The 14,219-nt window shown below is 47.1% G+C and overlaps 4 protein-coding genes across 4 annotated transcripts; 2 read left to right on the forward strand and 2 right to left on the reverse strand.

Annotated features, from left to right (window-relative positions):
- Positions 1 to 287: 287 nt before the first annotated feature.
- On the forward strand, positions 288 to 1,205 carry FOBCDRAFT_274522 (Extradiol ring-cleavage dioxygenase, class III enzyme, subunit B; the record flags this gene model as incomplete). Its single annotated transcript, XM_031184839.2, has 2 exons — positions 288 to 330; positions 385 to 1,205. 2 exons carry the CDS (start codon positions 288 to 290, stop codon positions 1,203 to 1,205), a joined length of 864 nt encoding a protein of 287 aa, XP_031040481.2.
- Positions 1,206 to 1,719: 514 nt separating this feature from the next.
- On the forward strand, positions 1,720 to 2,761 carry FOBCDRAFT_224259 (class I glutamine amidotransferase-like protein). The gene is made up of 2 exons (XM_031184840.3): positions 1,720 to 2,112; positions 2,162 to 2,761. Exons 1-2 carry the CDS (start codon positions 1,791 to 1,793, stop codon positions 2,692 to 2,694), a joined length of 855 nt encoding a protein of 284 aa, XP_031040482.1. The 5' UTR covers positions 1,720 to 1,790; the 3' UTR covers positions 2,695 to 2,761.
- A 3,019-nt stretch (positions 2,762 to 5,780) lies between these two features.
- FOBCDRAFT_224260 (kinase-like domain-containing protein) lies at positions 5,781 to 7,564 on the reverse strand. Its single transcript, XM_031184841.3, has one exon. It carries the CDS (start codon positions 7,350 to 7,352, stop codon positions 5,898 to 5,900), a length of 1,455 nt encoding a protein of 484 aa, XP_031040483.2. The 5' UTR covers positions 7,353 to 7,564; the 3' UTR covers positions 5,781 to 5,897.
- A 3,769-nt stretch (positions 7,565 to 11,333) lies between these two features.
- Positions 11,334 to 13,042, reverse strand: FOBCDRAFT_37695 (uncharacterized protein). The gene has a single exon (XM_054704711.2). It carries the CDS (start codon positions 12,782 to 12,784, stop codon positions 11,366 to 11,368), a length of 1,419 nt encoding a protein of 472 aa, XP_054560686.1. The 5' UTR covers positions 12,785 to 13,042; the 3' UTR covers positions 11,334 to 11,365.
- Between the last annotated feature and the right edge of the window lie 1,177 nt (positions 13,043 to 14,219).

The following is a 14,219-nucleotide window of genomic DNA, read 5'->3' on the forward strand; positions in this document are numbered from 1 at the left end:
TCGTAAATCTTGTCGATTTCGGCAGAGGTTTTCGGAAGCAGCAAGCAGAAATCGGAAAATGCTCCACAAGCCATGATGGCCCCATTATCATGGGACAAGAGGATAAATAGCTTGAGGACCCCGCCATGATGAAATGAGCTACGGTAGAATCATATACAGGATAAAGTATAGTAGCCAACAGATAGCAGTTCATGTGGAATTGGCCTCTTATTGCACGAAGAAATTTTTCGACATCTTTATTCAAGTCGTTTTCGTTTTCATCTCAGAGACATTCACATTCATCCACCATGTCAAAGGTTGCCCCTGTAATTGCGCTATCCCATGGCGGTGGTAAGTCGACACCATATGATCTGGCTCAATTGCCGACATAGCTAACACTGTTAGGCCCGATGCCTGTTCTTGGCGACCCTAAGCATGAAAGCATTGTCTACTCCCTAAAGAACCGCGTCCCCAAGATCCTCAAGCTGGGCACCCCAGATCAACCCCGAGCCATCATCCTTGTCACCGCCCACTGGTCAACCGCAAAGCCCACCATCTCATCAGGCGCATCTCATAAGTTACTCTACGACTACTACGGGTTCCCTCGTGAATCATACTCTCTCAAGTACCCAGCACCCGGACACCCAGAGATCGCAAACGAGATCGCCGATGCTCTGCGCGGAGAAGGTCTCACACCTGAATTAGATGACGAGCGAGGATGGGACCACGGAGTTTTTATTCCGCTTCTGCTCGTCAATCCCAAAGCCGACATCCCCGTAGTCCAGGTCTCAGTTCTTGAGTCAGAGGATCCTGAAGAACATCTCCGCATGGGCGCAGCACTGCGAAAACTGCGAGCCAACAATATCGCCGTCGTTGGTTCAGGATTTGCAAGCTTTCATAACATTCGCGCCATGATGATGCTGATGAATGCGGGGTCTGAACAGCAGGCGCAATTCCGAACCTTGTCTGATGAATGGAACAACACATTGACTGAGGCGACGCTCAAGAAGGATACAGATGAGCGGTGGAAGGCTCTCAAGGGGTGGAGAAAATTTCCATATGCTGATATGATGCACCCGCCTAATGGAGGAGAGCACTTTATGCCATTGCTTGTGTGCGCGGGAGCAGCAAGGGAGGGAGAAGAGACGAGAAAGTACAACGATGAGTATGTTGGAGTTGAGATTAGCACATTCTACTGGGGATCGGAGGAAGAGAGCAAACTGTAAATGTTTATCGATTTTAGCATTGTTGAATAGAGTATCATGGTTATTTGGTATGCTTGTTTTAAGCCAAGCTTGAGTGTGGGTGCCCCTCATGTCAGAACCTCAATTGGTAACTCCATCTCACTCCCATTGGAACAGAGATCCCTACCGTTCCCCTGATTTACAGGTACAAATACTTCTGACAGCAGGTTACATGCAACAGGAAAGATGTGCATCCTGTGCTGCAGATGCAGGCAGAATATCAATATCGAAAAGCCGCCTCAAACCCACTATTCGTGACCCGCTGCCGTCATCACGGGCTTGGCTCGCCCAGTTCGCTATTGTCAAGAGTCTTAGCTGACGTCAAGACGAAAAAAGAATCAAGTCTATAGAATCTTTCGAGGCCAAGAAAAATCTTGTACAATTACACATTATGATATTGTAAAAATGTTCAAAACTGGAATTCGGTCGTTGTCCTGCCGTTTAAATACATCCAACGCTGCAAAGCATCTCCCACGCTTCACTGCCCCTCCAAAATCCTGCATACAACCTCACATTCGCACACTTACACCTTCACCACTACAAAAGCTCTATACAACAGCGAGCAGCATGGGTCAACATTACAAGCCCACAATCGACGCGCAAGTCGTCAAAGTCTTTGTTCTCGAGACTGATACTCCTCATCCTGATACTCAGACCGAGCGCGGTTCGTTTGGTGAGATTCTGCATCGCCATTTTTCAGAGGCTGGAAGCAAGCATCATCCTCCGCTGGGCGTTGAGACAGAGCAGGTCTTTGTCGTGACAGAAGAGGGCGGTCGCATGCCGAAGGTGGAGGAGTTTGAGGGTTACGATGGGCTGCTCATTACGGGCAGTATGTATGACGCGCATGGCGACAACCAGTGGATTCATGACTTGCTCGATCTTTTGAAGCGTGAGTAGCCCGTTATTTCTCTCTTGGAAGGTAAACTCACTGTTCCTAGAACTATGGATAAAGCGCCCAGACTTTCACTTCACAGGCGTTTGCTTCGGCCATCAGGTCCTCTCTCGTCTTCTAGGAGGCAAAGTCGGCCCGTCACCTACCAACGACTGGGAACTTGGTCACAATGCAATCACCCTCACACCTGTAGGCAAACGCCTCTTCCGTACACACGATGACAAAGTCTACCTCCATCAAATGCACCAAGACCAAGTTCTCGAAGCCCCCACGGTCGAGTCATCCAACGGCCTTCTCAAGCCCGACACCGACGTCCATGTTTGGGGTACGAGTAATCACACATCCATTCAGGGATTATATATTCCCAACCGGCTATTCACGTCACAGGCGCATCTGGCTTTTGATGAGGACATGGTCAAGAGACAGATTCAGATGAGAATTGACAGTGGTGGGATCAAGGATCTGGAGCATGCGGATCGGGCGGCTGAGACGGCGGATCTAGAACATGACGGAGAGCAAGTTGCGTCAGCGATTCTGAGGCTGTTTAGATACGACGATGATGGTATGTCGTGGGACTAAACTGGTTTGCATAGACCGGAAAATAGATGGCAAATTTGGGTAAAATGTTCTGAAAGGAGGTCTAATATCATGATCCTTTTCCCCTCAGCGTATGAGAGATGACGCCTCAACTTATTGATTCTCTTCGGCTATGAGATCCGATAATTAATGTCACTGAATAAAGTTTCCTAAACATCATCATCCATATTTAAATACTCCCTGAATCAAGGAGTATCCATACTTCGTAGATCGAAACATAGTCAAGATAAGTGATACAGTCCGTGTGAGCTTGACCAGCTATAATTTATGCCAAACAGCTTCTGCTTACAGGCACTCTATCGCATTGATTGACATCGAATTCGGTCCAAGCTATAAGAGACACCATCTCGAACCTGTGGCTGTTTCCTTCCCCTCAAGGTACGAAACTGGCACTTCCACGAGTTTGAGCGAGACGAAGGGAAAATACTAGAGATTCGCCCGCTATCCTTGCAAAAGGTTGCCTTGGGCATAGTTCAATCGAATTAGTCGTTGTATCAAGTTCGACGTGCGTGATACTTGGCGACAGTCTCGATACAGCCCACGGTCAACGCGCTGAGGGTTAAAGGATGCTGCTTTTGTGTTGTAGCACATGGTTTGAAGTAATGTTCAATTGTGCTTGACATAGACGCTGAATTTTGACTATGTAACAATATGGGAATAAAGACGTGTCGCGCTTTGAATGTTCTTGAGGTATCATGTGGCGTTTTACTGTCTGATGAATGAGACGAGGGCTTTCCCCGGAGCGAAGTCTCTTTGGCATTGCTGTAGCATCAAGTTGTGGGTGCAGCACCTGTTCTTCCCCTTGATGCGTTCGCATTACTGATAGTCTCCTGCGACAGCACACTCGGTGCATCATAGCTGGGGTTGATCAAACACAGGCTGACCATTATGAGCTGGCCAGAGGTGTCGATGAGCTCGCATTTTAGATGTGGGACTGAGGTGCGAGTTGGTATTAGAATTCATTGTCTAGGTCTTACCAGAGTATAAGAGAGTATACTCACACCAGTATCCGCTTGGGGATACTTCTCCATGCTGGTTTGATATGACATTGCCGCAAAGACCACAATTGCAATGTTGGATGCTGTAGTTTAGGATACGCACTCTAGATTCCGGTTGCTGTAAAGTCCGAGCCATTTTGCATATCTGGGCGGAGGCATAAATCTCTTGTGTCTTTCCGTAGTGCTCCTCGACATGGTTTACTACTGATCTAATCAGCGCAGTCCCAGCCAGGTGTCTCCTCCTTGATTTTGCTTTTTTTATGCTTACAGGGACGCCTGCAAGCTTAAACTCCCTGAATGCTGCTTCAATGGCCTTTGTCTCTCGCCATATCTTTATGCCTTGCTTCCCCTATGTTCACATGCCCGTCTTCTGAATCGAAATCTTCCCATGGTTCAAATTTCTAGGGACGCACTGATTACTTGGCTCTTTTTTGTAGATCATTAGTCAATGGCGTCCTCAGCCAAAGTGCCTTAGCTCTTGACATACTCCGCTCTCGTTGGACGGCTTGGGGCCAGCTCTTCATAGGGAAAGCTCTAACATGAACCTAGTAAGAGACTCAAAGCTTTGGCTGTGAGAGAACCTGTATATTTATGGACGGATAGCTAAGTAGTGATTGTCATATGAATCATTAGTCTCATAAAATTGTTCTGAGTATTGAAGTTGCTCTGTGTGACAGGGTTCTGGTATGAGGGGGCTCCTTACCATGCCAAAGTAGAAAAGAACTTTGTGTGCGCATGAAAGAGGCTGTAGATTTCCAACGTTTTTATTATTCAGATCATTGTTCCATTGAGGTGCCAGAATACTTGAAAATATAATTGTATGAAGAACAGGGCAAAGAAAGTGCAGATTCTGTTCTGAACCAGTGCTCCATACCGGTGGTATAGGCCATCTCCTTGGGCAAGTAACTCTTACCCTTGAAAGCATCTGGAAGCTGATGGTCGAAGGTGTTTTTAGGAGTGAAATTCCGATATTAAGGATGGTCTTGTTGGTCGGAGCCCAAGTCTTGTTAAAGATAGTCGAGGGAGGCCAAGCTTTGGGTAATACATGCCCCTTCTTCATGCCTCTGTCTCCTCGGTTCAATATGTTAAGTAACCATAGCACATATAATTAAGTGATTCAGCCAGTCCTGAGAAGTAGCAGTTATATTCTATATAATAAAGAATTCTTACAAACATAGAATCATTCGCCATATTGGCAGAATGAAATATGGAAATACCAGTTCAAAGTCAAGGAAGGTACAGTATATCATAACACTTCTTATAAAGAGGAATGATTCTTTGAGGAGAAAGAGAAGACTGGGGCAGGCATATACGGAGTATTTATACACGAAATTCTTCGCAAAGATCGTTAATATACGTCACTCTGAGCGCAAGTTTGTGCTTGAGTCCATAATCTTGAGCCTGAAAACACAAATCTCGCATTGTTTTACTCCAAGCTGTTCTCGATATCATGTGTCCCTTTCTTGACGGCTTCTAATCGTTTCAATTTACTCTAGTCTGCTTGCTTAGAGTTATGCGCAGTGGAGGTCTTGGAAACCAAGGCATGATACAAACTTCTAGAATCAAGACTAAGCTCTCAACCAAATATATACAGGCCTACTTGTACCCTCCCCCTTTGCGGGGATAAATTAATTCAAGTCTTTGTGCTTTGCAGGGACATTGTTTGTTTTACCATCAGTTTGGGGGATACCTCCTTATTTTCTACCATCGTTTGCAACAGTCGCTATTTCGAATCGCCGGTTGTAATGATCACTCTTGTAGACTACTGTTTTTATATATGATTTTATGTACGAAAAACAGAAGCACACATGTTCTTACTCCGAAATACCCAACAAGCATGAAGACAATTAGTCAAACCAGCACATACCCACGACAGTGTGGTTGATCTCCATATCGCCAATTGTCTCAAACGTTTCCCTCAATTGAACAGCCCTGTTCATTCGCAGCTGCAAATAAGTACAAACTATGTATGATTGCAATGACATATGTGAAAGATCCGATGACCACATGAATGTTATTCACTGGTCACAAGACTGAGAGTTTATGGCAATCACCCAGTTTCCACAGCTATGACAAGTATAAGCATGCATCAATTGGTATTAAGTAAATCTGATTTATGATCCATATAAACAAACGCTTTTTCCCAAACTCGCTAATTCAGAATGCCAATCCCATTTTTAACATCAATCATGAAGCCGCAAGCTTCTTCAGCTCAGGCAAGGCCCACTGTTTCATCCATCGTGACTCCAGCAGGTCTTTAGCCGTTATCCTATCCTCAGGGCGGAAAGTAATTATCTTTTTCATCATATCAATAAAAGCCTCCTTCTCATCCTTTGACATGGGCTTCATGCCGCTCTCCTTTCGTCCTTGTTGCACACAGCGCTCAAAGCGGACATCCCATGTGAAACCGCCCTGAGTAGTGGCTTGTGACGACGCCTCTTCTTCGACGTCCTCGACCCAGTACTCTGATCGCTTGGCGCCGTAGGCAGACCACTCTTCTGGGATTTCACCAAGAAGATCAATTTGGTCTTGAAGAATGTCATCTTCTGAGAGGGTCCAGGCGTCGAATAGCGGGCGTTGTCCGACGACGTTCCAGAGGAGACAACCAAGGCTCCAAATATCGGAGCTGAACGAGAGAGGTTGACACACATCGGGGAATTGAGTTTCAGGTGCCCGGTAGCGAATCGGAGCGTTGGAATATTGACGCTTTTCTTGACTCGGTAAATAGGACTCGCCGAAATCGCCCAGTAAGATCTTTGCATCTGCCAGAGCTACATCCTCGCTCTTTTGACCAAGCCAAATTGGCAGCACAGCGTTTCGCGGTGCATTTTCGTCAAGAGGAAGTCCGTCGAGTCTCGTCACAGGGACTGTCGTTGGATGACTATGTCGCTCGTGAAGTTGATCAGGCGACAAGCGCTTGATTCGGTCCGGAAGCTGGAGCAAGATGTTGTCGAGGTGGAGGTCGCCGTGTACTACACCGCCTTCATGGAGGTACGCGATGGACTGCACAACTTGAGCGGCGATAGCTCGGGCAGTCCGTGGCTGAAAGAGTCTTGTGAAAGAGGCGTCCTTCGCAAGACGCAGCGACATCATCGCCGGATCGTTAACCAGACAGGTGTGTCTTCCATTGGGACCATCGAAGTGAAAGTTATCGGTGACATGTCTAATGAGAGACCTTCCGGGATGTTTCTTCGTGGCTTTGGCTTCCAGACGCTGAAGGACATCGACTTCTGTTGAGTCTTCACCGAAATCTGCTAGTACAATCTTCAATGCGGCATACTTCTGTTTCAAGATGTCCCATGAGAGCCATACAGTTGAGTATCCACCGTGGCCGAGCTTGTTGAGGACCAGGTAGCGGTTATTGATGGTTTCACCTAGGGATACGGGATGGAAACCCCCAAGGCGGTACTGTTCGAGGTTTTCGACATGTTCGATGTAGTTGTAGTTGTAGCCCATGTTAATCAGTCTAGTATTATGGTCTTCCATCATCACAGCTGGCTGTGTTGTTTGAGCGGTGACGGTGGCCAAACCACGAGTGGCAGCTTTTGAGATGAGGCCATTGAAACGAAAAGACGTCTTCCTCGCTCCAGATATGAGGGTGAGTGATGGTCGCCGCAGCGACTTGAGACTGCAAGTAGCCATTTTCACGAAGAGGTTATCGTCTATCGGTGTAGGTATTTCTTGTGTCCATGGGCGTATTCAGAAATGGGGCCATTCCGTTATGTTTGCTATTAGGTAGGTGTAGTAGGTATAATAAGTGAAGATACAATTTATTCCATAGGTAAAGAGAACGAGAGACAGAAGATATAGGAAGGGGAGGAATGCAAGAGTTTATGAGTAACACGCAGAAGCCGAAATCCGGGGTAAAATGTGCTAAACTGTTACTCATAGCTCGGAGCTATCATGGGTCACTCTCGGCTCAAGGGAAGTGGATACGGCGCCGGGAGAGCCTGAGGCATCATTTCGGCCAAGTTCCGTGTTACGGTGTGAGACTCTGTTTATGTTGATATGATTGACTCCCTGAAACAGTTGCATTAAATCATCAGTTTCACGCGTTAGCGTTGGCGCTCTCCCGGGGTTGTCGTCCGCGGGAGTTGACGGGAGGGAAGACTTTGAAGCTTCTTCTGTATCTTGACCTTGTTTGGTGGGCCATGGTTGGAATCGGGCAAGTTTAGTCGAAGCTAGAAAAACCATCGAGTCGTGTGACTCGAGACGAGTATCAGGAGTAATTGATATCTGGCATGTTTAATCAGGGGGATAATTGTGTGATTTGGGTGAAGAATTGGCATCTGCTGTATGCATCATGATATGATACCATTGATAGCCATCTTTTCTGTACCTGATGATAGATGCCGGTTCCGGACACCCGGAGTCTCCACACTCCAGCTCCAGCTCCATCTACAGCAACAGCTTCAAAATCCGGGGTAAGCTATTGACTGATCCTTCAGTTGCTTGGCAACTCCGTTTGCAAGTGCTCCCAAGAAGTTCATCTCTCAGAATATCTCGAGCAATACAATGGGGAACAAGCATCTCCTCGTTAACTATCACATTCGATGTTGTAAGACCTGACTTTGATCAACCATGAAGTTAGCCAATCAGCATCTTTCACACTTTCTTGACCGCTATCATATGATGCATAAGATCAGCTATAACAGCCATGCAACAATTAGCTTATTCGTAGCAAGGGAGCATTCAAGTATGCTACCTCTGGGGCATTATCAGGAGATCGTCTTCTAAAAATGTGATATTATGGGTCGACTTACGAGTTCTCGATTCTCAAACGAGCCTCAAACAGCTTTTTTTGATGCGACCGATGCTGGGCCGATATTCTATCAATAGCTTGCAATCGATTCTGATATTTTGTTACCACCCCATAGCAATACAGTGTTTTAGGCATTGAATCGATCTCGGCATATCTCGGTCTCCGGTTACCCTGTCTCTTGTATCACATGGTGACTGACTTGGAAATATTGGCGCTGGTTATTGTTGATAGAGCGAGCAGGCATCTTGACGATCGCTACTCAAGGTATAATCTTTGAATTCCTTCTAGTTGCTCTCTCCGGTGTAGATTAGTTTGCTCTGGTCGATAATAGGACTCCTTTTAAAAGTGTATCTCTGTAGCTGTGCTCGATGTCTTACGACATCGCAATGATCCACTTGGACCCAGCATTGTTCTTCTCTCAATACCCGTCTTGCTCTGTAGTCCATTTCATGTTTCTCATGTTATTGAACTTTGGGCTTACTCAAAATTGTGGATTGAAGTTGTAACAGGAAGTACAGGGTCATCCGTTAGGCTTCGTGAGTCCATCGTTGTAAGTAAGCCTCGGGGTTCACCAGAACTCGGAACCGATATACTTGTATTATCATAGCTTTTCCGCACCCTTCTTTAGATACACTTAAATCAATGATGGTACAGTCGTAGTTCACTGAGATGATGGAGCCTAAGATTTATACCTGTGTAGGAGACAGACCATCCAAGATTTCTTAGCTGGCATTTTGTGTCTTTCTTGTATGATTGAGACTATTTACTCAATGTCTCACTCAAGGAGCGAATGTATCATTGCCTGGACTCTTGAGCTAATTCCCCAAAGTCTGCTTACTATCGGCTCTGGTAAGCCTTGAATATCTTTTGTGGACATGGTTGATGAACTCTTTCTTTGCATTATCGTCATCGTATCATGTATCCGGGTGTTTTTACAAGTATTTTTCAGACTCACAAGATCGCCGTCATCTGGTGCAGCTTACAACATCTCAGTTCATAATCTTCTCAAGATGGCTTAGCCAGAAAGTCCAAAGAGTTATCCTTTGGCCCGTCTAAGCTATCCCTAATTCTCGGCCCTGGTATGGTTAACTATCCTAATCGTAGGCTATCTTATGACGGAAAGAACTATCTAGAGACTGATACTACAAAGACTTACAACCTGGTCACAAATATTACCATTGTAGAGGGGGGGTATTGGCCGTGGACAGGTGCTCGGCGATGCCTTGGGGAGTAAGTCAAGTATCTCAATCTCCGCCCTGGAATAGTTCACAGGTTGGGGCTTAATGTCCTATTTTTGCGACCTAAATTCACTTTTCACGTCTTTACTAGTCCTCAACCCGTATATTAAACGTCTCATTACTATACAACATGGGATTCTGCCCAAGAATTATAGCAACTAGGCTCTACCCTCGAATTCGCTATGCAACCATGTTAGAAGCGGATAAGTAAACATCAAAGAACTCTCTGATACAGTTCTTGACTGGTGAACATCACTGTGAATGCAACTTGAACTTCTGGTAGATGTTTAAATATTTAGCAGGGCATATGTTTCCCAAGCCAAGGTGGTCTAATAAGAACATCTGTAATGCCAGCGATTCGAGATGAAACAGACAACAAGTTACCTAAGAGAAATATTTCACATCACATGACCTATTGTCGACTGCGGTATGAGAGAAAATCCTCCTTCCAGTGCTTTGTACTGAAAGCTAAGAGCGAAACGTACCTCTTTGTGCACTTCAAGCTCATCCGATTACGAGACCGGCAGATATCCCTTCAAGCAATCTCCAACTCCCAAACCAGCCAAGACAAGCCCCATCAAACAAGCATATTTTCTCAGATAGCTTGGTAGCTAATCTAACCAAGCTTGTAATTTCTACTCTTGAGCTTTCACCATCCACTAAACATGTGCGCCATCAACTCATATGGGATGTGACACACAAGACCGGAAACAAGACCGGACCAAAGCCATAACGGATGCTGCATCCGGGCAATACTTTGAACAAGCCACTGCTCCCTCTTCTGGCAAGTTATACCGGGAGTCCAAGTCCGCACGCCAATGACACAATTTTCTATGCAGAATCCTGTTGTCTCTGCACGTCGTGTGATACATCATGCATCACAGACTGACCACCACTTTTGACGATCAACGCTACATATTCTTGGTCGACGCGAGAATTCACCCCGCCTTTCGGGCTCAAACTCACATATTAGTTGTTCCTCGTAATGTATGTACCGCTTTTGCTTGTGACACTGACCACTTACCCGGCGTATCAAGGCTGGCTGCAGGCTGTTATCCGCCCGCAGACCCCAGGTTTTGTTTATCAGACTTCAAGATTGCTTCTCTTTCCGGTTATGAGTGCCTCGGTTATCTAACCCCGGACGCCTCATGCTTGGCTGCATCTGACTCACACCACTTATCTTGTTCTAGACCAAGAATCCGGTTGACTACTCTATGCGAGTCAATGAACAAACAGAAACTGGCTCGTTGCCAAGTAACCAATAATTCACATGAGATTATCGTCAAGTTTGAGAGTTGAAATGGTTCATAATTATTCAATGTTTTCAAGCCTGCTTCTTTGGGCGGCCTTTCTTCTCATGACTAGGTACAGAAGCTTTTATAGCTATACAACACATGGGCTCTTCTGTCCCTGATATCCAATCCACTTTAACTTTTTGTACTCCAAAACTCCGTTTTAAAGTGATTTCCCATATGTTCTGTATTCCCTTTCTTTATAATGTAGAGGTGGAAGTTACTGAGTCTTCCTATCAACGCTTCTGGGGTATCTTCTTTTCGCAAATCGGATCGCCGCGTGTCTCATGCAGTTGGTAACAAAGGAAAAGTGCAAGTATTAAGCAATAAAAGACAATGCTGTGAAACTCATCGGCGGCAACTCTATTGGCTACCATCATCTGATGAGTTGGAAAGACTGCTGAGTCGGTGGGCATCGAGATGCTCCAGGCTCTCGTACTCAACTGGAGACTCAACGGCAGGGTAGGCAGGGGGGCTAGGAGGCACGTCTTGGTAGACCGGGGGAGCTTCGTTATCCCAGCTGACACCCATGCCAGCATGAGCAGTCATGACAACACCGTAATGCATTCGCAGGATGCGGCCGGTGCCGGTTTGGGTAGCCAGTTGAGGCTTACCCTCGGGAGCGTATTCTCGAGAAACAACAAGCTCAATGAGGAGTGAATGTGTCACTTCGACGCCCTCAGCAGACTTGGTGTCACAGGCATACTTGAGCTCCTTGGTGTGAGACTTGTACTGATTGGCAAAGTAATCGAATTCAAGCTCAACCTTGCCATCGGTGCCAGTGAAGTCAGACTTCCATCCATCGTGGAGGTGCTTCTCGCCCAGGACGCGGACCTCATTGCGGGGGAGGCTCTTCTTCTCGGGGTCTTCAGCTGCAGGAGCATGTCGGTCGCAGGCAGGGGCCACAGTCTTGATGGTCTCCTCGAGTCTCCATGTGACCTTCTTTAGTCGCCAGAAGTCAATGGTCTTCGCCTTGTCGTTACGGCTCATGAGACCGTCAAGTCGCAGGCTGACAGTGTTGGTTCCGGTAGGGTGAATGATGTTGTTGTAGTGGGCGCTGGCCTTGATGTTGGTAGGAGGAAAGACGCGGACAGAGTGGTGAGGGATTTCATTCTCGGGAAGAGATCGCTTAACAGGGACAGTTCGCTCGAATCGCACAGGTGTGACGGAGCCACTGGCTGAGTGCACGCTCTTGGTGACGTAGGCATCAGCCTTGAACTCATATGAGATGGCGACAAGGGGAGTATCCATGGTAGCCGGGAGGTGGCCATCCAGGAGAATAGAGAAAGGGAATGGGTGACGACCCTTGCGAAGTGTGGTAGGCAGAGCTAGGAATTGCCAGCTCTTGAGCTCAGTGTACTGGTTCTGGCAATCTGTGCAGTGGCCCTGGTAAGGCCTCTTCTGGTAGATGTGAAGCTTGAGAGAAGCTGCGAAGCTTCCAACCTCGACAACCTCCTCTTTGACATCGAGGAACATCTGTCCAGTGATGAGAGCGCCAGTGCTCTCCTCAGTGTTGCCGTGGAAAACCACAGGTGGGCTCTCGATGCTCCAGTCAATGGTAACATCTGAGGGCTGTTCCTTGTGGGACTTGCCAAAGGGCAAAGAGATTCGGTGATGCTTCTTAACGGCATCTGCGAGTTCGGTCATCTTGACAGCGTGGGTTTGAGGTCGATCCTCGCCGTCTGATGTGTAAGGGCTGTTTGTGCGTGATCGAGCAACCTTCTTGATCTGAGCAATGTTGCCAGAAGAGGTGCGGATGAAGTTAGCCACGCGGTGGGGCATGGCGGTGGTAGTGAGCGATCCTTTTGTAAGACGCTCTCTTTTGTGGTTGATTATACGGGTTTAGATGGTGGGGGTTGGCGGCTAAAATAGCACTCGGCGTGAACGAGTTTTCGCAAAAACTCTTCAGGGTGATGTAATACCGGAAATAGTATTGTTGACGCCGGCGTATGATGTGGGTGTATACGGCGGGAGATAGCCAGGGGCAACTGGTCTTCTGACTTTGCAAATGTTGCAAGCTGCGTCAATGCGAAGTCGGTAATGACGATGCTGCGACTCAAACCTGTTCCGAGGTGGTGTGCAAGGATTTTGAGTGCCGGCTACTAGCTGCGGATGTCGCGAGTAAGTGGTAGATTTGTTTTTCGTTTTTCTCGTAACTTCTGTGAAGAGCGAGTGACTGAGATATCAATTGGTATCGAGTGTCTTCTAGATAACCAATTGTAACTGTCGTTGATCGTTGTTTTGTTTCGTTCGTGTGTAAGTGAACTTTTTGTAAGTCGATATATCTGGGGACTAACTTTAGTCAAGTGTTGTCAACCCGGGATAGTAGATGTGAGTCTGGGGAAATTGAAGATAAACCAAGATGATTCTGGGGAAGATATGGAGAGTCCTTTCGAGTGGAAAGATCGAGGGCATCACCAAGACTAAATATCTGAACTCAGAGCCTTCGACTCGTGCTCCGTCCCTGGGGGAAACGATGTGTCATAGCCCAAAGATGCCCTGCTATGGCGAGCTTGTTAAGTGGCGCCTTGGTGGATATGCACTGACAGGCGGCTCCCGCCTGACTCTGCCAGTTCTGCTCGCGCGCTGAAGCCCTGGAACCCCTTTGGGCGTGTGGGTTGTGGGTAGGTCTGAGGCCTGGAGACCGCCGAAGGGCGTGCGACCAGCAAGGTGGATTCAGCACCAGCACAGTCCACAACAGACCCTGGCACAGTCCGTATGGGCGCAATGCGGCGTTACGGTTGGCCATGAGAATGTTCCACGAACGGTACGCACCAGGCTAATGCTCCCTTGGCATGCTCCAACGTTTTCTGATCTGATGCCCATCAGGGACATACAGCACAGTGTCGCGCAACGTAGTACATTGTGGGTCATCGAGGAGCATGTTGGATCTTGCGAAGTTCGATCGTGGATCGTAGGACCAGGTTTATTCCCCCATGGGTGGAATAGACCAAGTAAACGACGATGGAGTCCCTTTGCAAAGACACGTACCGACGCTGACCGGTTGTGGCCGCTGGAAAGTTGAAAAGAACAATTTGCTACAGAAAATCTCTTCATATGAGTCCTGGAATGGAATTATGCTGTGCTGTGTCGCTGTATGCCCTAGTGAACTGTGTTAGTTGAACGAAGTGTAACTTCATGCAGCAACCCAGCCTAGCCAGCCATTGTTTTCTTCTGTCCATGCATGTCCTCCTGATCTGTCTCGGCAAAGCACCCG

Source organism: Fusarium oxysporum, chromosome V (assembly GCF_013085055.1).
Source record: "Fusarium oxysporum Fo47 chromosome V, complete sequence".
NCBI lineage: Eukaryota > Fungi > Ascomycota > Sordariomycetes > Hypocreales > Nectriaceae > Fusarium > Fusarium oxysporum.

Excerpts from the sequence above, each read along its gene's own strand:
- FOBCDRAFT_224259 (XM_031184840.3), top strand. The coding sequence starts at position 1,791 with ATGGGTCAACATTACAAGCCCACAATCGACGCGCAAGTCGTCAAAGTC. Across the intron at positions 2,113-2,161 it reads CTTGCTCGATCTTTTGAAGC|AACTATGGATAAAGCGCCCA; the intron begins GTGAGTAGCCCG and ends CACTGTTCCTAG.
- FOBCDRAFT_224260 (XM_031184841.3), bottom strand. The coding sequence starts at position 7,352 with ATGGCTACTTGCAGTCTCAAGTCGCTGCGGCGACCATCACTCACCCTC.
- FOBCDRAFT_37695 (XM_054704711.2), bottom strand. The coding sequence starts at position 12,784 with ATGCCCCACCGCGTGGCTAACTTCATCCGCACCTCTTCTGGCAACATT.